Genomic DNA, 23903 nt, shown 5'->3' on the forward strand with positions numbered 1-23903 from the left:
CAACTGCTTTTTGCAAAGGCAGTTTCCAAGTGTGAAGGTGTCTTGAAGAGGAGAGGAAAGAAATCTCCTGGTTAACTGCTGCTGGGGCGGTGAAACCAAAGCGTTTGGCTGTTTGTTTCTGTTTGTGTTTCCTTCTCTTTGATAATCGAGCGCGTTGGGAAAGTTGGTGTTTGGGTTCTGGTTCCGCCTCGGGCTTCACGCGTCTGCCGAGGCTCCGCCGTGCGGTTCATCCTGCTCTGCCGCGGCCGGTCCTCGCCCGAGTTGAGCAGGATCAGGTCTGGTCTGCAGCAAAACGCGACTAGGTGTCTCCCTCGCATCTGTTTGCAGCACGCCGGGCGGAGGAGGCTGGGATAGGGCTGCTCCGGAAATTCACCTCAAAGCCAACTTTTGACTCGAAGTTGGTATTTGTGACTTCTCTGCCCATCCGGGCAGGAATGTGCTGTCAGGAGGTGGGTTTTTGTGGTAGTTACCCGAACTTCAGTGGCAAAAAACCCCGGCATTCCGCATGGGTGAAGTCAGATGTTTGAGTAAGGCTCAGACTGATTAACTGAAGAGCTTTGTAGGCACCAAAAGCTTGTTTTTCCTGTTCACCTTAAAATTATTCTATTGATCCTGGAGCGCTGTGGAAGGTCTCCTGAGTGGGTGCGATGTGCTGCTTGTTTGTGCCGAGGGTGGGCAGGGGTCTTCGGGGACGCGTGTGCGGGGTCTTGTCACTTCTGCCCCGGTACGGGAGAGCCGGGGCGCGATCGGCTAGCCGGGGCGCGGGCCGCTCCTCGTCTCCTGCTGGGAGATCTTTCCTGCTCCGTACGCTCGGGATGGGGGACGTTCCTTGAGGAAAATCAAAGGATTTTAGGTTTGGGGTTTTTTTTTTTTTTAACGTATGTGCGCAGCAAAGAGCTCCAGCCTTCCGATCCTGTGGGTTTGGGGCGGGAGGAGAGCCAAACACGAGGGGAAGCAGGGATCTCTTCCAAGTAGCGGCCGCCTGGAATCCCCTCCTTGAAATAAATTTAACAGCTTCTTGTGGTTTTGGGGGTGCAGCTGTAAGAAACTGCCCCCCCGGGACTCAGTACTTCCCCCCCACACACATAAAGTCTCTTTCTGCTGAATCTCTTCTTGTTGTGTTGAGGCAGCACAATGTCCAAATTGCCCCCCCCCCCCCCCCCTTTTTTTTTTTGCCTCCCTGAAAGAAAAAATGCAATGTAATTCCAGGGTGGTTGGTACTAAATAATCAAAAGGTGGCGTCTGCCTAATTTCTGCCTTGGGTTTATGCAATTCAGCGCTTGGCAAACCCGACCGCAGAAAAATGAGCCATTTGAAATGAAGCTGCTATAAAAGAGGGTCCCAGGGAGCGGCTCCCGGCGCTTGCCCTTGCCCAGGTTCGGGTGGTTCCTCCCGGTTTTGTGGTGCGGGGGCAGGTGGAACGGGCGCTGCTTTGGGGACAGGTCGGCTTTCTGGGGCTGCCCCTGGGAGACGCTGTGGTGTAAATATCCAGGCAATTAGCTGATAAGTGGCTGTGTGGGTTTACGTTCAGTTTTTTTTATCTCGGAGCTGCTTGCAGGATGCTGGGAAGAAAGCAGAGACGAAAGCAAGAGACGTTGCCTTGCACCGCCCGTGCTTGTTTCTTGTGAATTTTACTTTGCGCAGGAATATTTACAGCTCCCACTGCAAAACCCCGGACCCGAACGCGTGCGCAGCACCTACAAAACCCGGCAGTGGGGTGGGAGCAAGAGGGAGGGCTGTGGGTGCCGCTCGAGCCACTAGGCTGTAAAACGAGCGGCGCGTGGGTTCGTTTACCGGTCGACACCGGTGCCACGGCACCAAAACTGGTCTGGATGCGGCCAAGGGGCACCGGGGACTTTACCGTCAGCTTGAAATGTGGCTTTCGGCAAACGCTTTGGTTCCTCTCGGTGTTTATTCTGCTCGCGACAGCGACCAGCAAGACTAAGGATTGTTCGTCTTAGGTTTTTTTACACTTTTATTCTGTGTTCATGCAATTACCATGTGCTGCCTGTTGATATTCTGTTGTGATGCAGCCGCAGCTCCTGGTAAAGGCCTCTCCAAAACTTGGCTTTCTCAGGGTTTACAAGACCGGAGAAAATCTGTTCCCTCTCCTGGGATGTGCTGGGCTGCAGCCCAGCGCGCTCCGACTTCTCTGCGGAGCTGATGTGGCTCGGCCGCCGGGGCAGGAGGAGCCACCGGAGAAGAACTGGGGTGCTGTATTCTGATTTTTCTCCCCTCTCTCCTGCATGGAGATGGCTACAGGCTGTTTGTACCAAGAAATACCTTCACTAGAAGCTGCGTTTATATGACTTTTCTACTTGGGGGTTGGAACCTATACGGTATATAGTGCCATCTCCTCCCCAGCTGGAGCAGTCAGAGCTGTGTCAGACTGATTTCAGTCACTCAACGCATTTTTAATTTAAACTACTTGCATTTTACAATAGAATTTAAAACCCTGCTGGTGCCCTGTTAGATGGGTGGCTGCCGGAGTGGAGGCGGCCCCGTCGAGGGCTCCCCGTTCCTCCGCCTGCCTGGGGCCAGAGCGTGAGTCACGGGCTGTGCCGGGAATAGATGGGAGATTCCTGCCGGTGTCCCGTTTTTACGCCGCCACCTCACTGTTTTGGGAACCGTAACCAAGCAAAGCCGCTCCGTGGTGACGCCGGCTGGGCTCGGGTGAGCTCCCTGGAGGGGAGAGGCAGCCATGGCCCGGTTCCGCACGGAGCAGAGAGCCACCGATTTCGGGGCTGGACCCTGTCTGGAAGACCGCAGGGGTGGTATCAGGCTGCGATCTCGCCTCTCCTGCAGCCTCTGGTCCGGTGTCCCGCAGGGGAGGAGGATTCCTGACCCGTTAAACTAACGAGGGCCGTCGTTTTAGGGTATATCCGTGATGCAACGATGGCGTGACTCCCCTGTATGGCACGCGTGCTGGCACGCCGAGGGTGTACCCGGGGCAGGTGCCATGGGTGTTACCGCTGGCCCTGAGCCTGAGACACGCTGCAGGCGCTTAAATGCGTTTCGGGGGTCCGAAGCCCCTCCAAATAGCTCTGGGGGGGTGCCCCGGGTCCGTGCATCGCTCCCAGTGCCCAGCAAGCTGTGTGGTGCAGTTCACTCCTAACCCAGTCGCTGCGTGCCCCGAGCAACTGGGGTTGCCGAACGGCTCGTCACCGGTTCCTGGCGTGCCTGGTGGCTGACTCCGTGCAGTGGCACGGTGCCCTCCCCAGGCGTGGGACACCTTAACGTCACCCGCTTCACTGTGACAGCGCTGGATCCCCGAAGGAGGCCGGACCAAGGCCGCAATTCCTGCGGGTCCCTCCTCTTTTCAGCCGGGTGCGTGGCTCCCTGAAGCCGTCGGTGCCGCTGAAAGAGAGCCGGCTGACGGCAGAGCGATGAAGAACTTCCCCGGGGGGGGGTGGGGGGGGGCCGTAACCGGGTGAGAAACCTGCTGAGACGAGGAGGGTGAGCCCCGAGTCGGCCGCTGAAGCCAGTCTGACGAGGCTCGCTCTCCTCTGACTTTGAAGCCGAACAGGTCGGGGCCTGCCGAGCGGCTGATTTGCTTCTCCCTTGATGTTTTCGGCACGATACTGGTGACTGCGCCGAATGGCTTCGTGCGGTTAATGCCCGCTGGTACGGCAGCGGAGGGTTTAGCTAGGGCTGTCGAGCCGCCCGCTCGGCTTTGCCGGGGGATGCGGGGACTTGTTTTGCTGGGGTAGAGGACATCGGTTCTCGCCTGGGTTGTGGTCTGGAGCCCTGCCACTGGGTGCTGTAGCTCGTAGGCGTTTCTGCCAGACGGTGTTTGGGTTCATAAGTTAACATGGCAGAGACCTGGTCGGTGCTGGCAGAGCCCGGTGCCGTCGGTCTGGTACCCAACCCTCAATTTTTGGTGTAAGATGCTCCGGCAGAGGAGAGGACGAGTCGCTGCCGAGCGTGGCGATGTGGTGGAGGGATGCAAGAGTGGGGTTTTTAATCAAGTATTGACGGGGAAGGGATTAAAGCCTGTTGGCCCTCTTTCTTCTAGGGTTGCGGCGCTAAGAGGAGCCCCCGGCTCGGCGCGTGCTGGCAGCGGCGGAAGATGGCCGCCTTCAAACGGAGCCGAGCGCAAGCCTGGCCGGAGGAACGGGGCGACCGGGAGCACGGGCTCTACAGCTTGCACCGCATGTTCGACATCGTGGGCACCCACCTGACCCACCGGGACGTGCGGGTGCTCTCCTTCCTCTTCGTGGACGTGATCGACGATTACGAGAGGGGGATGATCCGCAGCGGCCGGGACTTCTTGCTGGCGCTGGAGGCGGCAGGGCCGCTGTGACGAGACCAACTTCCGACAGGTGCTGCAGTTGCTGCGGATCATCACTCGCCACGACCTGCTGCCATACGTCACCCTCAAGCGGCGACGGGCCGGTAAGTGATGCCACTGGCAGCCTGGCCCGCTCCCTAACGAAGCCCGCTTCGTTATTCAGCCGTCTGCCGTTTCTCCTCCGCTGACACCCTGGAGGCGGGGTGGTTAAAGGACCCCGAGGCCTGTAAGGACAAACGGCTGCCAGGACTGCAAGGAAATGCAGGCGGGGAAGGCAAAGAGGTATTTTATAGGGTTTTAGCAAGCGCCCACGCACGGTTTTGGGGGGGTTAAAGCCTCGTTTTGTTTCTGGCAAGCGCCGAGGTCTCCTTCTTTCTTCAGCGGCGGCGAACTGGGATTCCTGCTGCGTGCGGTGCAGCTCTGTGACTCCCAGCTCTCCCAGCTCCCGCTGCTCATCTCTAGGTTTTAGGGAAATGCTCCTTTCGGCCCAAAGTCCCGCCTGGGGTGAGATGCCGTGGGCAGCCCCAGGGCCGTGCCGGGGAGCGAGAAGGAGCCAGGAGGGTCCGGGGAAACTGGCGGCTGCTGTGCTCGATGTGCCGTTGGCTTCGGGGGAAACCCGCTCGTCCTCTTGGGGCCGAGGCAAGTTTGGGAAGGTGACCGATGCCCTCCTCAAGCTGGTGCTGTCAGTCCTGCGGTGTTGCGGTATGCAGAGAGGCTGGAGCGAGAAACCCGTGTCCAAATTCAGATATTTTTTTTTCCCCACCCATTTTCCAGTGGGATGCCCCCAAACCCTCCTCTTTGAGCCACCCTTTTTTCCCCTTGCTCTCTCCTGGCTCGGACACCCCAGCAGTGACATGGCCCTTCGGATCTGGGTAATTTGGTGGGTTTTCGGTCACTTTACGGAGCTGCCAGGCTGAGGTGACCCCCTGCCCTCCCACTGGCACGGCCCCGTGCCTTTTTTTGACTAAAAACCTCGATTTACAGTTCAAAGAGCCTAACCCAGATTAACCAGAACCGGAGGAGTCACGAAGGAGAGAGCACTTGTTGCAGGGGATGCGTAAGGCAAGCCGCTCCGGCAGGATTCAACCTCTGAAATTTGCATCTTCGCTTTAAATTAGGATAATTGGGCTTGCTTGGCAGTTCCAGGCTGCTGAGTCTCCCCGGTTTCTGCTCGCATCGTGGGCAACAGTGCTGTTCCCCGCCAGCGCTTGGGAAAGCGGTGAGCGCAAGTATAGGCAGGCATTAAAAACTCCCCGTTTTTGGGGGGTGAGAGGAGGGACGGCAGTGCTGGTGTGAACAAACCCTTTGAGCCGGGGCTGTCGCTGGGAGCGCGGCCTCTGTCCTGCCAGGGGGGAAACTGGGTCGGGCGGCTTGAAAATCAACAGGGTGTCTTATTTTTTTTTTTTTGCTCGGTTGCTTCTTAACCAGCATCGGGCCGGGGAGGGGCTGGGGACCCTGCGTTTGGTGGCAGCTGCTGCCTTGTGCCGCTCCGAAACGCCAGAAACTTCCAGTCCTGATGGACCTTGTGGGGTGGAGCCTGAGTGCAGGGCAGCCCTGCCTGCACCTATGCCCTGCCTGCACCTATAACCCTGCCTGTGCAGGCTCGGACCAGATGCCGTGAGGATTTTCCCGTTATCTGGCCTTTTCTGGGAGCCGGGAGCGCGCGCTCTGCCCTGTGTGCCGCTCACGGACGTGGCTCTGTCGGGGATGGATCCCAGCCTGTTCCCCTGCTGTCGCTGCCAGCTCTGCTGCCCGCAGACCCCCTTGGCAGAGCAGCCGGCACCGCAGCTCGGTGCAAGCAGGGTGTAGGAGGCCGTTTACCGGTGCCAGTGTAACCTTCCGGCGCTCTTTCTCTGCACCAAGCCAAAAAAAACTAGAGGAAAAGGGAAAGCAGCGGGCGGGAGCGTTACACAGACCAGCTGCGCGGTGCTTGGATTCGGGGAGGTTTCCGGTGATGCCGATTCCACGAGGCGCACGGATGGATCCATGGCTCTGCGTCCCCCGGTTTGCGTAGGGTTTGGGGGTGTTGGAGCATTTTTTTTTGTGTCTCTTGAGCAGCTTTTTCCTTGTTGGGTGCAAAAATCCAAACTGAAGGGGCAGTTGGCTGCTGTACCTTGGTTGGCTGAAGCCAGGCGAGCCCTCCCCGTGTCAGGTGCTGGTGTTTTCAGGGTGAAATGGATGGATTGATATTAAAATGCGATACCTGCGTGCGGTCCGGGAGCCGGAGGTCGGCGTTCACGTCTCTGTACGCCGCCGTCGTGCGAGGAGTGATGGTCCGTACCCGTGAGATCTCGTTCTTGCGATGTCTCCAGCCACGCTTGGGTGCAAACGGTTTAATTAAATGTGCAAAAATAGCATTTCAAAAAGCTTTATTAAGAAAGGCGCCTTACATGTGGTTTATAATGCGCAGCACTTTGCATTTAAAGGGGAGGGATTGGTTGGTTAAAGGAAGTCTCCTCCGGACCTAACGAGCTGACGCTCGTTTCTGGTTCCCGCGTCCTTCCAGATCCTGCAGCAGCCAGGAGGTCTCGTCTCATTCTGCCTCATTCGTATTCATGGCTCTGAAAAGGGGCGAAACCCTGTCCCGAATTAGCTCGGCGAAGGCGGAGAGCGGTGGAGGGAACCGGGGAGACCCGGCAGCCTTGGCCGGCTTCGGTCCGGCGGGGATGGGAGGGATCCTGCCCGGGGACGGGCAGTGCTCTGAACTCACCAAACAGGACAAAAACAACTTGCAGAAAATGTCCCAGCCCTCAAAAATAACTCGTTTTACCCCATAATCTTTGCTCAGCAGCTGCTTCTGCTCAGCAGCTTGACTCTCCTCAAAACCCCGTATCCTGCCAGCGTGTTGCTTCAAAGGTTTGATCTGCTACAGTCGGGCAAATAACGTAGGCTTCACGTTTTGGGCATATGCCAGTTTATCCTAAAGCGTTTCGAGCAGCCGGGTCCGTCCCAGGGGCCTGGAGCTGCCGCTGTCGTCCCGTCCCCCCCCCGCCCCGTCCCCTGGCTCTGCTCTGCTGGGGCTGTGGGGGAGGAGGAGCAGCAGCAGCGGCGGCGGCGGCTGCTCCCCCAGACCTTTTGCTCAGACCGACACGAGCAGCGGGATCTCGTGTAGGGAGCACGGGATGAACCTGGGGCCGGTCCGAGCGATTGCCGGGTACGTACGACCCGGTACCGTGCTGGCACGGCAGCTGCTGTGGTGCGGGAGCGGCGTTGGAGGTGCTGCCCACCTTGACCGGAGTTTCTCCCCGGGGGAATTGCGTGCGTGTGACGCCGCCAGCCTGCTCCAAGTCCGGGTGTTGGGAGTATCTGTGGTAAACAAATGGAAACGGCCTTTCCTGCGCTGTGGTTGGGAGGATTTGGCTCCCAAACGGAGTTTTTCTAAGAGGACCGGCTGGAGAAACGGCCACTCGGCGTGCAGCTGCGCCTGGGGGGGGGATGCAGAGCAGCTTAAGCACGTGTTCGCACCCGCCGCGTCGGGAGAGATCTGCCCTGGCCTCCCTCCTAACGGGACCCCCGCGTCCCCTCCGTGCCTCCTAACGGGACCCCCGCGTCCCCTCCGTGCCTCCTAACGGGACCCCCGCGTCCCCTCCGTGCCTCCTAACGGGACCCCCGCGTCCCCTCCGTGCCTCCTAACGGGACCCCCGCGTCCCCTCCGTGCCTCCTAAAGGGACCCCCGCGTCCCCTCTCTTTTCCAGTGTGTCCGGACCTGGTGGACAAGTACCTGGAGGAGACGTCCATTCGCTACGTGACGCCCCGAGCTCACAGCGAGGCGGAGCACGGGCTCGGCCACCCCCATAAATCAGGTGGGTGTGGATGCCCGCTGCCAGACCTCGGGGTCTGGTCCGTGGGGATTCAGTCTGTGGGAATCCGTCGGGCCCGTCCTGCTTTTGCCTCGTCTGCTCCCACTGGGAGCCCGGGGACTCGCCTCTGGCTGGCGGCGACGGTTCTGTCGCTGCTGGGGTGACATCTGACCCTGCTGCCCCAATCCCCACAGTTTGGGGGACGATTGGGTGCGGAGTTTGACATCCCTTCCCTGAACTGTGGTGCTGCGGGGAGGCTCCTCGGTCTCGGGGGTGTAAATTCGGGGTTCCCCTCTCAGGGCTTGCGCAGGCTCCTGGGGTTGCCAGACACCCCTTGGGACGAGCATCCCGGGACGGGGGGGGGGACGACAACTGGGAGGTGACAGCGGCGTGGAGAGGAGGGGAGGGCTGAAGCTGGGTGTCAGGGACGGAGCGGAAGCGCTCAAACACAGATTTGGAGTGCGAGCGGCCCCGAGAGCTTCGGCAGGGCCTGGGAGGGGGGAGCGGCTCCTCCGAGATGTCCCCAGCCGGGGGGGGGGGGTGGGGGGGGGGCTCAGCGTCCCCTGTCCTTTCCCCGCGCAGTGCCTCCCCACCACCCCGTGGTCTGCTGCTCCTCCGCGGGACCCCAGATCTGTACCAAGAGGCCCGGTCGCGGCAGGACCCTCCTCAGCAGCCAGCGCAAGAGGAGGAAGTCGGCGACGCCGGACCCTAAGGAGAAGCAGACCTGTGGTAAGAGTCTCTTGGGGGGGGTGGGGGGGGTCGGGGGGGGGGGGGTGTTTGGGGTTCCCGGCCCCACGCCGGAGCACTCACCGCCCTCCCCGCTTCCCTCAGACATCCGCCTGCGAGTCCGAGCCGAGTACTGCCAGCACGAGACGGCGCTTCAAGGCAACGTCTTCTCCAACAAGCAGGACCCCTTGGAGCGTCAGTTCGAACGCTTCAACCAGGCCAACACCATCCTGAAGTCCCGGGACCTGGGCTCCATCATCTGTGACATAAAATTCTCAGAGCTCACCTACCTCGACGCGTTCTGGCGCGATTACATCAACGGCTCTTTGCTGGAAGCCCTCAAGGGCGTCTTCATCACGGACTCGCTCAAACAAGCCGTGGGCCACGAAGCCATCAAACTGCTGGTCAATGTGGACGAGGAGGATTACGAGGTCGGGCGCCAGAAACTCCTGAGGAACTTGATGCTGCAGACGGCTCCCTGACGCCCGGCGGCTGCTCGGTGGGATCCAAGCTTTTTCCTTCTCTTCTTTTTCTTTTTTTTTTTCCTTTTTTTTTTTTTTTTTTTTCTAAAAGAAAAGGTAAAAGATGATCGAAACCCCCACCCGGTACTGCGCAACTCTGGGTTTGGAGCCGCGGGGAGTGCCGGAGGCTTACGTGTTTCCTCACCCCTTTCCTGTCCTGTCACCTCCTCTCTCGCTTTGTTTTCCTTTTTTTTTTTTTTTCTCTCTCTTTTATTTTGTATCCATTAAAAACAAACAAAAAAAAGAGGCAAAAATCCTGCCTGGGGCGCGTCAGTGATGGGGCTGGGTGAGTCGGGGGGGGGGGGGGGGGCGGCCGCTGGGCAGAGGTTTGTACCGGGGTGGGCTCGGCCCCGTGGTGCCTGCGCCGGATTCAGGGGTGGCTTTTGTCCCCATCCTGCCCTTGTGTCACCATTCCGGGGGGGGGTGGGGGCTCTGTGTGTTGGGGGGGTGCGCTGTGGGCAGCGTCCTGCCCATTTCTCCCTCAAATAACGCCCCCCCCACCCCCCCCGCCGTCACCTCAGTGGGTTTCTCAGGAGTAAAATTGTCCCCTCACCGGGCTGTGTCCCCGCGGCGTCCCCTGGACCATGTGCCTTCGTGTCCCCCTCCCCTGCGGGGGCCGGGGGGGAGGACCCAGCGCCGAGGGATGCCCCGAAATCTCTCGCCTGTCCCCTCCGCCTCTTCCCTCCCCTCTCTGGCTGGCAACTGGGACAAACTGGGACGGGGGGGCAGGTTGGGGTGGCCTGATCTGCCTGTTGCCGGCAGCCAAGCCTCTGCCTGCACGTGTTGGAGGGCGGCCGGCAGCGTGCCGTCCTTGGCCGCAGCTCCCTGTTCCCAGAGAGCCACCGAAATGGCCGGTCCCCCCCGCCCCCAGCCGCTGCCTGTCGTCCCCAGGGGGGATTTTCTTCTATTATTTTTTTTTCCCCCCCAAGCTCCATCCTGGTTTTGTGGTTTTTCTCCCCGTCTCTGCTCGGCTGCTGGTGGGTGCGGACCCCCTCCAGGGTGGGGGGCAGCCCCCCGGGACTCGTGGTGCGTGTGGTTCCCCCCCCCCCCCCTTCCCCCACTGGGGCACGCAGCCCCCCTCTGCTTACGGACGATTCTGGCACAACTTGGTGTAATTTCTGTGACTTCTGTATTTTTTAAACTTCAATATAATGGTCATATTCCCTCTGTAGCTTTCGGGTTTCTTGAAATAAACATCTACTGCAGTGCCTGGCTCCTTCCTTCTGCCCCTGCCCCCCCCGCAGCAGTGCAGGGGCTTGGGGGGGACACCAAAAAAGAGGGGGGGACACCAAAAAAGAGGGGGGGACACCCTCCTGGCTGCGGCACAGGGCGACGGGGGAGCCCTGAGCGCATCTTGCTGCTGCGTTTTGGGGAGAAACGGCCTGAAGCAGAGCGGACGTGGCCCTGCTCTGGATTTTACCGTACCAGCGAGGGGCTCACGGCACCGCTGCCAGCCCTGCAGCCGCCGCCACCGTGCCGTAGAGGTCAGGCCGGCGGTGGCCGTGCACCGGGATCTCCCGGCGGATGCGGTGCAGGTAGTCGAGGTCGATCTCGGCGTAGCAGAGCCCAGGTCCCTCGCGGCACTGGGCCACCACGGCGCCCCAGGGGTCCACCACCAGCGCGTGGCCGTAGGATGTCCGGCGCTCGTGGTTCTTCCCGGTCTGGGCGGCTGCCACCACGTAGCACTGGCTCTCGATGGCCCGGGCCCGCAGCAGCACCTGCTGGGGGACACGGCGCTGCTGGTGGTGCCGGACCGTGGCCCCCCCCGGGGGGGGACATGGGGCAGAGAGCAGGGTTTGGGTGGGGGCACCACAGCCGGGCTGGCTGTGCCACCTGCCCCTTAAATACCCAAAAAAGAGGTGTTTTTATCTTAAATTTGCCCCTCTTGCCTGTAGCAGGATTTGTCCCTGCTTGCTGCTGGAGATGATTGGGGTGAGGGCTCAGCCCCAATCTGACAGCCCCCGGGGCGTCCCCAGCCCCGCAGGGGACAAGGGACGAGCGGCAAGAGCTGCCTGAATGGGGGCGAGGGACCCCGGGACAGGCTGGAGCTGCCGGGGCCGAGCTCACCTCCCAGTGTGCCGAGCCTGTGGGGACAGTGAAGGCCGAGGGGTAGGTGAGGATCTCGGCGCCGGCACGCCGCAGCGCCAGCGAGATCTCGGGGAAGCGCAGGTCGTAGCAGATGGAGAGGCCGAGCTGGTGGGGACGAGGAGGGGACGTCAGCGAGGACGCGGCGCCTGGCCCCAGGCAGAGGTTAGGGGACAGCGGAAGGGACGCAGCACTCGAGGCAGAGGAGCAGAAAGGGGAGCCCCTCGCCCTGCGGGGACCCCGAAGGTCCCCAGAGGTGCCCGTCCGTCCCGTACCTTCCCTGCCGGCGTGCTGACCGGGGGCACGATCTCGGTGCCGGGGTTGGTGAAGCTGCTCTCCTTCATGGTGACGCGTCCCTCCAGCTCCACGTCACACAGGTGGGTTTTCCTGTAGGCGGCCACGAGGTGACCTGGGGACAAGAGGGTGCGACGGGGGAGATGTCTGCCAGGGCCGGGGACCCCCAGTCAGCGGGGCAGGGCCGGGGGCTCTCACCTGCGGGGTCCAGCAGCGCGTGGCAGTTGTAGATGCGCTGCGTGGTCGGCCAGTCCCGGCCGCGCTCGTGGAAGCCGCCCAGGGACAGCCACACACCGCAGTCCCTGGGGAGAGGGACTCGGTGTCACCCCGGCTCCACCGGGGACGGGGATCCCGCAGCCGGCACCGGCAGCTCCATTTCCGTCACCCTGTCCTGCGGGATGAGCACAGGGCGGGGGGGGGGGGGGTCCCATCAGTACCTGGCCAGCTTGGCGTAGCGTCCCATGAGGTCCCCGTCCAGGCCTTCAGCCAGGCTGAGGGTCTGCGCCGTGTCGGAGCCGATGTAGTCGAAGCCCTCGGGGAGGAAGACGAGGCAGGCGCCGCGACGAGCCGCTTCCCGCACCAGCCCGGCGCAGGCGGTGAAGTTCAGCTCCTTGTCAGGCGTGGAGGTGACCTGGCCCACGGCCACCAGCGGCTTCAGCCCCGGGGGACCCGCCATGGCGCGGGGCGGGTGCGGGGAGCTGCGGCACAACACGGACGTCAGCCCCGGGGGACGCGGGCAGCCCCATGGGGACCGCGGCAGCCCCCGGTGCCTGCACGGGTCACCCCCTGTGTGCCCGGGGTACCTGCCCGGGGTACCGGAGCCGTGCGGGCATCTCGGGGTGCCCGGGGGGGCCGGGAGCAGGCAGCGCAGCAGGGTCCGGGGCACCGCTCTCAGCCTGGGGCAGGGGGGACCCCGGGGTGGGGAGGGGGGGTCACGGCTGCTGCTTTGTCCCTGTGCCGGGGGGGGGAGGGGGGGACATGGACCCGGGGGACCCACGGCCAAGGGGACGGCGCCAGCCCCCACGCAGGGGCCGGTGGGTGGCTGTCACTGGCCAGCCCCCTCCTGCAGCCCCACTGCCCCCAGCCCGCCTGCAGTACTGCCCCAGCACCCCCCAAACTGCCCCCAGCACCCCCAAACCACCCCAGCTCTGCCACAGGCCAGACCCCCAGCTGCCTCAGCACCCCCAAACTGCCCCCAGCTCTGCCCCAGTTCGGACCCCAAACTGCCCCAGCACCCTCCAAGTGCCCCCAGCACTCCCAAACTGCCCCCAGCACCCCCCAAACTGCCCCCAGCTCTGCCCCAATTCGGACCCCAAACTGCCCCAGCACCCCCAGCTGCCCCCAGCACCCCTCAACTGCCCCAGCTCTGCTCCACGTCAGCCCCCCCACCTGCCCCCAGGCCCCCCCCAATCGCCCAATTTGTCCCAAATCCCCCCCCCGCACCACCCCAATCGTTCCCTGCGCCCCCCAACCGCCCCCGGCCCCCCCCGGCCCGTACATGCCCCGCCGGCGGCACCGAGGGGACGCGGGCAAAGTCCCCCCAACCGCGCCCGCAGCAAAAATGGCGCCGGCGCCGCCTCACCTGGCAGCGCCGCTGCCCTCTACCAAGATGGCGCCCGGCCGGGCACCGCCCCGTTTCCGGTCGGCGCCGGAAGGGAGGGGGGGTGCCGCGGCGCGGGAGGGGGGGGGAAGATGGCGGACAGCGCGAAGGGGCGGCCGGCGGCGGCGGCGCCCGCTGGGAAGGCGCTGACGGCGGAGCAGGTCCGGGCCGGGGAGCGGCGGGAGGGGCCCTGGCACCGGGGGGAGGCCTCGGGCAGGCCCCTGGCACCGGGGGGTGGGGGGGTGTGTCACGGGCAGGCCTCGGGCACTGGCGGGGGGGGGGAGCCCCAGCCCCAGCCCCAGCCCCAGCCCCAGCCCCAGCCCCAGCCCCGTCCCTGTCCCCGTCCCCGTCCCCGCAGGTGGTGGCCCGGTTCAACCGCCTGCGGCAGGAGCAGCGGGGCCTGGCCTCGAAGGCGGCCGAGCTGGAGCTGGAGCTGAACGAGCACAGGTGCGATTTGGGGGGGGGGGGGGGGGGTGTCGGGTCCGGGGCTGGGGGGGGGGAAGGCCTTGGCCGCCTCACCCTCCTCTTCCTCCCAGCCTGGTCATCGAGACGCTGCGGGAGGTGGACCCCACGCGGAAGTGCTACCGCATGGTGGGCGGCATCTTGGTGGAGCGCACCGTCAAGGAGGTGCTGCCAGCCCTGGAGAACAACAAGGAGCAGGTGAGGGGCACCCCGCACCCCCCACACCCCCCGCCCCGGGGAACTCCCGGAGCCCCCCCCACGGGACCCAGCCCCTCTCCCGGCTGCTTCCCCGGGACCCCTCTCTCTTCCCACCCGGCTCCCCCCATCGCTTTTCCCAGATCAGCAAAATCATCGAGACGCTGAACCAGCAGCTGCAGGCGAAGGGCCGGGAGCTGAACGACTTTCGGGAGAAGCACAACATCCGCCTGGTGGGCGAGGACGACCCCCGGCAGCCCCCCAAGGAGGGGGCCGAGGGGGCCGGGGCCAAGGGCAGCTCGGCCGGCGTCCTGGTCTCCTAACTCCCCCGCCCTCCCCCTTGTTATTTAGTGTTGCTCGTGTCGTGTTTTTGTTAAATAAATGTGGGTTTTTTTTCCTTTGGTCACGGGCCAAGCGTGGGCGCTGAGGGTGGCTGCCGCTTCCCAGGCTCCGGGGTGGAGGGGGGGGGGGGGGGCAGGAAAGGGGGGGGGGTGCAGCCCCGGCGGAGGCCAGAACAGGGCCAGACCCCCCAGCTTGGCTCACCACAGGGTGACCCAGTGCCACCGTCTGTACCCCCCCCCCGCCTGGGGGGAGGTGGCACTTTGGGGGCGATGCAGGGGGCAGATGGCGGCTCCGGGCCGGCCTCGGCCGCTGTTCTCTTGTTCTGGCCGCCGAAAACGCTCCGCGGCGCTTCCCCGAGGGCGGCCGCATTCCGGGGTGGCAGCGTGGGGCGGCCGCCGCCAACCCAGCCGGGGTGGGGGCAGCCCCGGCACCCCCCCCAAATCCCCCCAGCAGCCGTGGGACCGCAGCCAGTGCCGGAGCTGCTGCCCCGGCCTCGTGCGGGGCTGGGGGGGGGGGGGAAGAAACTCCCTCCCCCCCCCCCCGGTGCCTGAAACGCTGCGGGGGGACCCCAAAATCGGGGTGGTGGGCGCCAGAGGGAGGTGCGTGCACACGCGTGTGCTGCTGGGGGACATGGGTGCCGCACCCCAAAAGGCAGGGACAGGGGATGGGGGGGGGACACAGGTCCCTGGGGGGACACAGGGACCCCGGGACACGGACCCAGGAGGTGACGGGGACCCGGTGGTGGCACCAGGGAGGGAGGGTGTCACTGTCACCGTCACCCTGAGCGAGGCGGAGGTCGGCGTGTGCCGGTGCGTGCCGGCGTGTGGCACCCCAGGGTGTGGTGGCGGCGGTGGTGGTGGGGGGGGAGGAGGGGACAGGAGGGCACGCGGCCGTTGTTGACTGTACACAGCTCCCGCCCGCGGCGTCACCCGCCACCGGGCCCGGCCGGTTCCCCGCGGCCGCCGGCCCCATATAACGCCAGTGACACCGGGGCCGGCGGGGGGGACACCATGGAGGGGACCGGGGGACCACGGCTGGCAGAGGCCGAGCGGGAGAGTCTGCTGGGCTCTGTCCATGGCGTCTCAGGGCCCGGTACTGCCGGCGGGGACACGGGGACGGGGACCCCAACGGCCTTTTCGGCCCCAAAATGGGGAGGGGGCAGCACCCGGGGAAGGTCGTGGGGAGGGGACGGGGTTGGGGACGGGGGAGGTCAGGGTTGGGGACGGGTTGGGGACAGGGGAGCTGCCAGGGGGGTGGTGGTTGGGGCCGGGCCGGGGTGACGGAAGCATGTCCCCGCAGTGGTGACGGCCACCCGCATGGCGGGGGCGGCCATGTACGAGCTGGTGCGCGTGGGGCACGCGGAGCTGGTGGGGGAGATCATCCGGCTGGAGGGGGACATGGCCACCCTCCAGGTCTACGAGGAGACGTGTATCCTGCCGGCACCGCCTGTCCCTGTGTCCCCTCCCCACCACCCCGTTCCCCTGCCGCCGCTCCCCGCCACCCCTGCCCTTCCCTGTCCTTCTCTGTCCCCGCCACCCTCCTGTCCCCCCTGTCCTGTCCTGTCCCCCCTCCCCTGTCCCTCCCGTCCTTCTCTCTCCCTTCGTCCTCCCCTGTCCCCTCCTGTCCCGTCCCCCCCCCCATCTCCCCGTCCCGCCCTTCCCTTCCTCCCATCCCCCTCCCTGCCTGCCCCTGTCCCCCCCCCCCGGTCCCCCTGCCCTGTCCCGCCTTGTCCTGTCCCTGCCATCCTCTGCTGTCCCCTTGTCCTGTCCCCTCCCTGTCCCCCTCTCCTGTCCCGTTTCCCTTGTCCCCTGTCCTGTCCTCTCCCTGTCCCCCCAGCCCCCCTGTCCCCCCCCATCCTGCCCTGTCCCCCCATCTTTTCCTGCCCCTCTGGTCCCGTCCCCCCCCCCCCCATCCCGTCCCCGTCCCCGCCTCGTCGGTGGCCTTTCCTGAGCGCGGGGGCAGCGGGGGTGCGGGTGGGGGACCCGGTGCTGCGCACGGGGAAGCCGCTCTCGGTGGAGCTGGGTCCCGGCATCCTGGGCTCCATCTTCGACGGGATCCAGCGCCCGCTGCGGGACATCGCCCAGCTCACCCGCAGCATCTACATCCCGCGGGGCACCAACGTCCCCGCGCTGCCCCGGCACCTCGCCTGGGACTTCGTCCCCAGCAAGGACGTCCGGGTGCGTGTCCCCACGCGCCTCCCTGGGGACGCGGGGACGCCCCTTCTCCCAGCACCCCCGGGAAGGATGCAGCCCCTCCCCGTTGGGGTCCCGCATCCTCACGGCCGCCCCCCGCCAGGTTGGGAGCCACGTCACCGGCGGTGACATCTACGGGACGGTGGCCGAGAACTCGCTCATCCAGCACAAGATCATGGTGCCCCCCCGCAGCCGGGGGACCGTCACCTACGTCGCGCCCCCCGGGCACTACAGCGTCTCCGTAAGGGCGGGTGGCGGGGTGATGATGGGGTGACGGGGTGACGGATGGGCGGGGTGTCGGGGTGATGTGGGTAGCGGGGCGGTGGGTGACGGGGTGATGGGCGGTGGGTGACGGGGTGATGTGGGTAGCAGGGCGGTGGGTGACGGGGTGATGGGCGGTGGGTGACGGGGTGATGTGGGTAGCGGGGCGGTGGGTGTCGGGGTGATGTGGGTAGCGGGGCGGTGGGTGACGGGGTGATGGGCGGTGGGTGTCGGGGTCCCCCGTCCCAGCTGCCCTGCCCGTCCCTCCTGTCCCCGCAGGACGTGGTGCTGGAGCTGGACTTCCAGGGCAGCGCGGAGAAGCTGACCATGCTGCAGGTCTGGCCGGTGAGACAGACCCGGCCCGTGGCCGAGAAGCTGCCAGCGAATCACCCGCTGCTGACGGGCCAGCGGGTGCTGGATGCCCTCTTCCCGTAGGGACGGGGACAGGGATGGGGTTGGGGTGGGGATGGCAGCGGAGCTGGAGGCGGGGACTGAGGGGACGAGGGGGGAGAGGGGGAGAGGCGGGGGGAGAGGGATGGGGGAGAGGGATGGAGATGGGAATAAGGGACAGGGATGGGGATGGGGGACAGGGACAGGGATGGGGACAAGGATGGGGGACGGGGATGGGGACAGGGATGGAGATGGGAATAAGGGACAGGGATGGGGACAGGGATGGGGACAGGGTTGGGGATGGGGAACAGGGACAGGGGATGGGGACAAGGATGGGGGACGGGGATGGGGGACAGGGATGGGGATGGGGGACAGGGACAGGGATGGTGTTGAGGCTGGGAATGGGGACAGGGGTGGGGACGGTCCTGCCCGGGGGAAAAGGGGATGGGGAGGGGGGCTGGTGGGTGTCGCGGGGCGGGGGGGGGGGGGGGGGTGTCACGCTCATTCCAGACAGTTCCCAGGAGGGACAGGGATCGGGATGTGGACAGGGGTCCCCCCCTGCCTCCATGGGGACGTAGCGGGGCGGTGTCGGGGGACCGCAGCCACCGTTCTCCGCCGTCCCCACACATCCCCATCCCCAGGTGCGTGCAGGGCGGCACCACGGCCATCCCGGGCGCCTTCGGCTGCGGCAAAACTGTCATCTCCCAGTCCCTGTCCAAGTACTCCAACAGCGACATCATCGTCTACGTGGGCTGCGGCGAGCGGGGCAACGAGATGTCCGAGGTCCTGCGGGACTTCCCCGAGGTGGGGACAGGTGGGGTGACGGCCAGCCGGGCGCCGCGGGGCTGGTGGCCGGGCGGTGACAGCGACGCCGTCCCCAGCTCACCATGGAGGTGGACGGGAGGACGGAGACCATCATGAAGCGCACGACGCTGGTGGCCAACACCTCCAACATGCCGGTGGCCGCCCGCGAAGCCTCCATCTACACCGGTGGGCCGGGGGCTGCTGCAGCGGGGGGGGGGGGGGGACACATGCACGGCGCGCGTGAGCGTGCACGGGCACGTGTGAGTGTGTATGGGCATGTGTGAGCGTGCATGGGCACGTGTGAGTGTGCACGTGTGTGCACGCACGCCACGAGGCCACTTGTGCACCCAGCCATGTGCATGGGTGGGTGCACAGATGGGCGGCCGTGAGCTCGCTGGAGCGCACACCGAGCGTGCGAGGGGTGTGCCAAGCGTGCGAGGGGCGTGCTCCGAGCATGCGAGCCGCGTGCCGCTGGTGCAGGCATCACGCTCTCCGAGTACTTCCGCGACATGGGCCACCACGTCAGCATGATGGCCGACTCCACCTCCCGCTGGGCCGAGGCGCTGCGCGAGATCTCGGGGCGCTTGGCCGAGATGCCGGCGGGTGAGCCCCGGTTCCGGGGCTGGGAACCCCTCGCCCCTCCGCCAGCCCCGAAGCCGCGGTGAGGGGCTCCGGCCACCCCCGGTGATGCCGCGCTCCCCGCAGACAGCGGCTACCCGGCGTACCTGGGCGCCCGCCTGGCCTCCTTCTACGAGCGCGCGGGGCGAGCGCGCTGCCTGGGCTCCCCTGCCCGCGAGGGCAGTGTCAGCATCGTCGGCGCGTGAGTGCGGGGGGCCACGGGGGGGGGGAGCAGCATGGGGGACCCCCACCCTGGCCAACCTGCCGAACCCCCCCCCCGCCTGCTGTCCCCCACAGCGTCTCCCCGCCGGGAGGGGACTTCTCGGACCCCGTCACCTCGGCCACGCTGGGCATCGTGCAGGTAAGCGGGGCACGCAGGGGACCCCCCCATCCTGGTGCGGCCCCCCCCCCCCCCGACCCCCCCCCATGTGTGTGTCCCCCCCAGGTTTTTTGGGGGCTGGACAAGAAGCTGGCGCAGCGCAAGCACTTCCCCTCGGTCAACTGGCTGATCAGCTACAGCAGGTACCTGCGGGCGCTGGAGCCCCACTACGAGGGGCTGCACCCCGAGTTCCCCGCCCTGCGCCGCCGGGCCAGGGAGATCCTGCAGGAGGAGGAGGAGCTGGCCGAGATCGTCCAGCTGGTCGGCAAGGTGGGATGGGGTATGGGAGATGGGATGGGGATGGGGGATATGGGATGGGATGGGGGAGATGGGATGGGGATGTGGAAGATGGGATGGGATGGGGGAGATGGGATGGGATGGGGGAGATGGGATGGGGATGTGGAAGATGGGATGGGATGGGGGAGATGGGATGGGATGGGGGATATGGGATGGGATGGGGGAGATGGGATGGGGGATATGGGATGGGATGGGGGAGATGGGATGGGATGGGGGAGATGGGATGGGATGGGGGAGATGGGATGGGGATGTGGAAGATGGGATGGGATGGGGGAGATGGGATGGGATGGGGGATATGGGATGGGATGGGGGAGATGGGATGGGGGATATGGGATGGGATGGGATGGGGGAGATGGGATGGGGATGTGGAAGATGGGATAGGATGGGGGAGATGGGATGGGGATGTGGAAGATGGGATGGGGGAGATGGGATGGGATGGGGGATATGGGATGGAATCGTGGTAGGGACAGGGATGAGCATGGGATGGGATGGGGATGGGGATATGAGATGGGGATGTGGAATATGGGATGGGGATGGGGATATGGGACGGGAATGGGGATATGGGATATGGGATGGGGATGTGGGATATGAGATGGGGATGTGGGATATGAGATGGGGATGTGGGGTGGGAATGGGGATATGGGATGGGGATATGGGATGGGGATATGGGATGGGGATGGGGATATAGGATATAGGCTGGGGATGAGATGGGATATGGGATGGAATCGTGATAGGGACAGGGATGAGCATGGGATGGGATGGGGATATGAGATGGGGATGTGGAATATGGGATGGGGATGTGGGATGGGAATGGGGATATGGGATGGGGATGGGGATATGGGATATAGGCTGGGGATGAGAAGGGATAATGAATAGGGAAGTGGATGGGGAAGTGGATGGGGTATGGGATGGGGATAGGAGGGGTTGGGGATGGGGATGAGGATGGAATAGGGGATATGGGATGGGATTGGGGTGGGGATGAGGATGGGGATATGGGATGGATGGGGATATGGGATGGGAATGGGGGATATGGGATGAGGATGGGATGGGAATGGGGATGTGACGGATGGGGATGGGGACATGACGGGATGGGGACATAGGATGCGGGATGAGATGGGGATAGGGACACCCCAGACCCGTCCCCCCACAGGCGTCCCTCGCCGAGGCCGACAAGGTGACACTGGAGGTGGCGAAGCTCCTCAAGGACGACTTCCTCCAGCAGAACGGCTATTCCTCCTACGATAGGTACCCCCACCGCTCCCGCAGCCCCCCGGCCCCCCAGCACCAGCCCTGACCCTCCCCCGACACCCCCCCCCCCCCAGGTTCTGCCCCTTCTACAAGACGGTGGGGATGCTTCACAACATGGTCACCTTCTACGAGCTGGCGCGGCATGCCGTGGAGGCCACCGCGCCGGGCGAGCGCCGCGTCACCTGGGCCACCATCCGCGAGAGCCTGGGGGACATCCTCTACAAGCTGAGCGCCATGAAGTTCAAGGTGGGTGTCAGGGGGCTGTGACCCCCACTGGGGGGATGCGGGGGGTGATGCCACCGCGTCCCACGTGTCCCCAGGATCCGGTGAAGGACGGTGAAGCCAACATCATGGCAGCCTTCGCCCAGCTCAATGAGGAGATGCAGGCGGCTTTCCGCAACCTGGAGGACTGAGGGGGGGCAGGAAAAGGGGGGGGGTACGGCATGGCGGGGTCCCCCTGGGGCTCCCCCCCCTGCCCAATAAAGGGCCCGAGGCAGCACGTGGCCTCCAGGCGTGGTTTCCCTGCGGCGGGTGGGAGCGTCCGGTTCCCCCCCCCTCCCCCTGCGGGCGCTGGCACCGGACCCTCACTGGGGGGGGGGGGGGCCGGGGGGGGTCCCTTTCCTGCTCCAGCCGGGAAAGAAGAGGGGAGGAAAGCCAGGGGGGGTCTGGGGGGGCAGCGCCTTCGGGGCCTGGGAGGATTTTGGGGGGTTGATGTGGTGGTTTTGGTGTTCAGCTGCCCCCTGGCAAGAAGCCCCCTTTCTCCGCGCTGAGCCCCGGTGGATTTGGTGCACGTGTGGGGGACCCCGGGGGGGGCGCAGCGGGGACAAGCTGCCTGCGGTGGGGCGGCGGGGGGACGTGGGGGTGACTGCGACCCCCTGGATGGGACGTGGGGGTGACGGTGACACCCTGGGTGGGACACGGGGGTGGCGGTGACCCCCTGGGTGGGACGTGGGGGTGACGGTGACACCCTGGGTGAGACGTGGGGGTGGCGGTGACCCCCTGGACCATCCCCGAGCATCCTCCAGTGGTGGGACACAGGGGTGACAGTAACCCCCCCCCCCGTCTGGGACACAGGGGTGACAATGACCTCCCGGGCCAGAGCTGCCCTGACGAGGGAGGTGACAACACCGGGACTCGGGAGGGGGGACACAGCCGGGTACCGCGGGTGCATTTGGGGGCGGCCAAGGCGGATACCGGGAAGGAGCCGCCCGCCACGTGGCTGGATCCGACCCGCGGGGGGCTTTGCGTCCCTATTTGCGCCCCCCCCCCCCCCCCCCCGGGGCTGGCGGGGTCTACCCCGGGGGGGCCCCCCGCCCCCTCATGCCGGGGGTCCCCCGGCATGAGGGGGCGGGGGGCCCCCCCGGGGTAGACCCCGGTAGCCCCGGGGTGGGGGGGTGGTCTTGGGTCCTCTGTGTGTGTGTCCGTCCCCGCCCTCGGTGCCGCCCCCGTCCGCCCCGTCCCCCGCCCCGTCCCGCCCCGCCGGAGCCACAGCCCGGAGATGTGGGTCCTGCTGCTGCCCCTGGGGCTGGGCTCCGCCCTGCTGCCCCCCGGTGGGTCACGCTTGGGGGGCCGGGGGAGGGAGGGTGCAGGGGGTCCGGGGGTCTCTGGGGGGCTGCGGGGGTGCAGGGGGTTGCAGGGCGCAGAGGGTGCTGGGGGGCTGCGGGGTGCGGGGTTGCAGGGGGTTGCGGAGGGTGCAGGGGGTCCGGGGGTCTCTGGGGGGCTGCGGGGTGCAGGGGGTCGCAGAGGGTGCAGGGGGTCCGGGGGTCTCTGGGGGGCTGCGGGGGTGCAGGGGGTTGCAGAGGGTGCGGAGGGTGCAGGGGGGTGCAGGGGGTCCGGGAGGTGCCGGGGCAGCGGGAGCAGCGGGGGGCTACGGGAGACGGTGGGGCTCGGGGCTGGGGGAGGAGACGTCCCCGTCCCTGTCCCCGTCCCTATCACTTCCCACGCCCCTGTCCCTGCCCCCGTGTCCCTGTCCCCATCCTGGTCCCGGTCCCGTCCCCGAGCTAAAGGTGGTGACAGTCCCCGAGTGTCCCACAGCGGTGAGTCCCTGCCATGGCCATGCCGTGGGACGGTGACAGTGCCCAGGGTCCTGCAGCAGTGTCCCCCATGGCCATGGGACTGTGACAGTGCCCCAGGGTCCTGCACCGGTGGGTACCCACGCTGGGCGGGTGCCAGTGACAGTCCCCGTTGTCCCCAGTCCCCCTGGCGCTGGCCCTCGGCCGTGACACAGCCACGTCGGCCGCGGGCAGTGGTGACCTGTCGGAGGGCTGCGGGCTGTGCCACAGCCCCCACCGCGGCTGGGCGCAGGCCAACGGCACGCTGGGTGCCAACGTCACCCTGGGGTGCCCCGCAGTGGGTGCCCCCCTGGGCCGGCTGCTGGCTGTGCACTGGCACTTCTGGGGTGGCCCCGTGGGCACCAGTGCCACCATCTGCAGCCAGAGCCGTGGCCGCCCCCGCTGTGGCCCACCCTACCGCGACCGTGCCGTGCTGTCGGTACCCGGTGGCACCCCGGGGGTGCTGGTCCTGCAGCGCCTGCAGGATGAGGACGCCGGCATCTACACCTGCCTGCTGCTGGGCGAGGACGACTGCGCCTGCGGGAACGTGACGCTGCTCCTCGGCAGTGAGTGGTGGCGGGGAGCCCCTCACCCTGGCGTCGGGGCTGCGGGGATGGCGGGTGGTGGGAGCCCCTCACCCTGGCATCAGGCCTGTGGGCACTATGGGCACGGTAGGGGGTGGGAGCCCCTCACCCTGGCGTCGGGGCTGCGGGGATGGTGGGTGGTGGGAGCCCCTCACCCTGGCGTCAGGGCTGTGAGGATGGTGGGAGCCCCTCACCCTGGCATCAGGCCTGTGGGTGCTATGGGCACGGTAGGGGGTGGGAGCCCTTCCCCCTGGCGTCAGGGCCTGTGGGCGCTATGGGCACGGTAGGGGGTGGGAGCCCCTCACCCTGGCATCGGGGCTGCGGGGATGGCGGGTGGTGGGAGCCCCTCACCCTGGCGTCGGGGCTGTGGGGATGGCGGGAGCCCCTCACCCTGGCGTCGGGGCTGCGGAGACGTGGGCAGCCCCTGAGGTGGTTCCCCCCGTCCCCCGTCGTCCCCCCCCCCCCACAGGTGCCCCCTGCAGCCCCCCCTGCTCCGGGGCCTCCCCCCGTGGCGGCTTCAGCCTCGGCCTCCTCCTCCTCCTGCTGCTGCCGCCGCTGCTGCTGCCGGCCGGCGGCCTGTGACCCGGGGAGTACGTGTGCCTGCGCACGTGTGTGCACAGGCACACATGTGTGTGAGTGTGCGCGTGCGTGTGTGTACACGTGTGTGCGTGAGCGTGCATGTGAGTGTGCATGTGCACATGTGCATGTGTGAGTGCACGTGTGCACACGTAGGTGCATGTGGGGGTGCGAGGGCAGTGTGCAA

At 66.0% G+C, this 23903-nt stretch overlaps 4 protein-coding genes and 1 long non-coding RNA gene across 8 annotated transcripts; 3 read left to right on the plus strand and 2 right to left on the minus strand.

The window, feature by feature from the left end:
- Positions 1-3842: 3842 nt before the first annotated feature.
- On the plus strand, positions 3843-9299 carry LOC143173859 (death effector domain-containing protein-like). Its single transcript, XM_076363983.1, is given in 5 exon segments — positions 3843-4285; positions 4287-4395; positions 7987-8094; positions 8674-8820; positions 8923-9299. Coding segments are annotated over 5 exon segments (957 nt in total). The 5' UTR covers positions 3843-4069.
- Positions 6644-8090, minus strand: LOC143173860 (uncharacterized). The gene is made up of 3 exons (XR_012997811.1): positions 8013-8090; positions 7519-7597; positions 6644-6852 (listed from the first exon to the last, which is right to left on the minus strand). It is a non-coding gene; the product is annotated as an uncharacterized LOC143173860 (long non-coding RNA).
- A 1151-nt stretch (positions 9300-10450) lies between the features above and the next one.
- LOC143173852 (deaminated glutathione amidase-like) lies at positions 10451-13267 on the minus strand. Of its 4 annotated transcripts, none has more exons than XM_076363974.1 (6): positions 13216-13267; positions 12155-12415; positions 11916-12019; positions 11699-11832; positions 11406-11531; positions 10451-11056 (listed from the first exon to the last, which is right to left on the minus strand). In XM_076363974.1, the coding sequence occupies exons 2-6, from the start codon at positions 12391-12393 to the stop codon at positions 10775-10777; spliced, it is 885 nt and encodes a 294-aa protein (XP_076220089.1). In that variant the 5' UTR covers positions 12394-12415; positions 13216-13267; the 3' UTR covers positions 10451-10774. The 4 variants fall into 4 exon arrangements, with proteins under 4 accessions (XP_076220089.1, XP_076220088.1, XP_076220090.1 ...); XM_076363973.1 differs by having other exon boundaries at positions 10451-11059; XM_076363975.1 differs by lacking the exon at positions 13216-13267 and adding an exon at positions 12521-12602.
- Positions 13268-13409: 142 nt separating this feature from the next.
- LOC143173856 (prefoldin subunit 2-like) lies at positions 13410-14376 on the plus strand. Its single transcript, XM_076363980.1, has 4 exons — positions 13410-13478; positions 13676-13764; positions 13854-13977; positions 14118-14376. Exons 1-4 carry the CDS (start codon positions 13410-13412, stop codon positions 14295-14297), a joined length of 462 nt encoding a protein of 153 aa, XP_076220095.1. The 3' UTR covers positions 14298-14376.
- A 949-nt stretch (positions 14377-15325) lies between these two features.
- LOC143173854 (V-type proton ATPase catalytic subunit A-like) lies at positions 15326-21004 on the plus strand. Its single transcript, XM_076363977.1, has 14 exons — positions 15326-15408; positions 15616-15744; positions 16279-16493; positions 16612-16749; positions 17049-17200; positions 17801-17963; positions 18041-18149; positions 18444-18566; positions 18669-18783; positions 18879-18942; positions 19027-19230; positions 20408-20502; positions 20580-20751; positions 20826-21004. The coding sequence occupies exons 1-14, from the start codon at positions 15327-15329 to the stop codon at positions 20916-20918; spliced, it is 1854 nt and encodes a 617-aa protein (XP_076220092.1). The 5' UTR covers position 15326; the 3' UTR covers positions 20919-21004.
- The last annotated feature ends 2899 nt before the right edge of the window (positions 21005-23903 follow it).

The sequence above is a fragment of the Aptenodytes patagonicus genome, unplaced genomic scaffold, assembly GCF_965638725.1.
Source record: "Aptenodytes patagonicus unplaced genomic scaffold, bAptPat1.pri.cur scaffold_368, whole genome shotgun sequence".
Classification (NCBI taxonomy): Eukaryota; Metazoa; Chordata; class Aves; order Sphenisciformes; family Spheniscidae; genus Aptenodytes; species Aptenodytes patagonicus.

What these genes read in the sequence shown, in the direction of transcription:
- LOC143173852 (XM_076363976.1), bottom strand. Translation starts at nt 12,550, where the DNA reads ATGCCCGCACGGCTCCGGTACCCCGG. An exon ending in GCACGGCTCCGGTACCCCGG is followed by an intron (nt 12,416 to 12,524) that starts GCAGGTACCCCG and finishes GTTGTGCCGCAG; the next exon opens with CTCCCCGCACCCGCCCCGCG. An exon ending in TCAGCACGCCGGCAGGGAAG is followed by an intron (nt 11,532 to 11,698) that starts GTACGGGACGGA and finishes CGTCCCCACCAG; the next exon opens with CTCGGCCTCTCCATCTGCTA.
- LOC143173854 (XM_076363977.1), top strand. Translation starts at nt 15,327, where the DNA reads ATGGAGGGGACCGGGGGACCACGGCTGGCAGAGGCCGAGCGGGAGAGT. An exon ending in CCGGGCACTACAGCGTCTCC is followed by an intron (nt 16,750 to 17,048) that starts GTAAGGGCGGGT and finishes CTGTCCCCGCAG; the next exon opens with GACGTGGTGCTGGAGCTGGA. An exon ending in CTTGGCCGAGATGCCGGCGG is followed by an intron (nt 18,567 to 18,668) that starts GTGAGCCCCGGT and finishes CGCTCCCCGCAG; the next exon opens with ACAGCGGCTACCCGGCGTAC.
- LOC143173856 (XM_076363980.1), top strand. Translation starts at nt 13,410, where the DNA reads ATGGCGGACAGCGCGAAGGGGCGGCCGGCGGCGGCGGCGCCCGCTGGG. An exon ending in AGGCGCTGACGGCGGAGCAG is followed by an intron (nt 13,479 to 13,675) that starts GTCCGGGCCGGG and finishes CCGTCCCCGCAG; the next exon opens with GTGGTGGCCCGGTTCAACCG. An exon ending in TGGAGAACAACAAGGAGCAG is followed by an intron (nt 13,978 to 14,117) that starts GTGAGGGGCACC and finishes CGCTTTTCCCAG; the next exon opens with ATCAGCAAAATCATCGAGAC.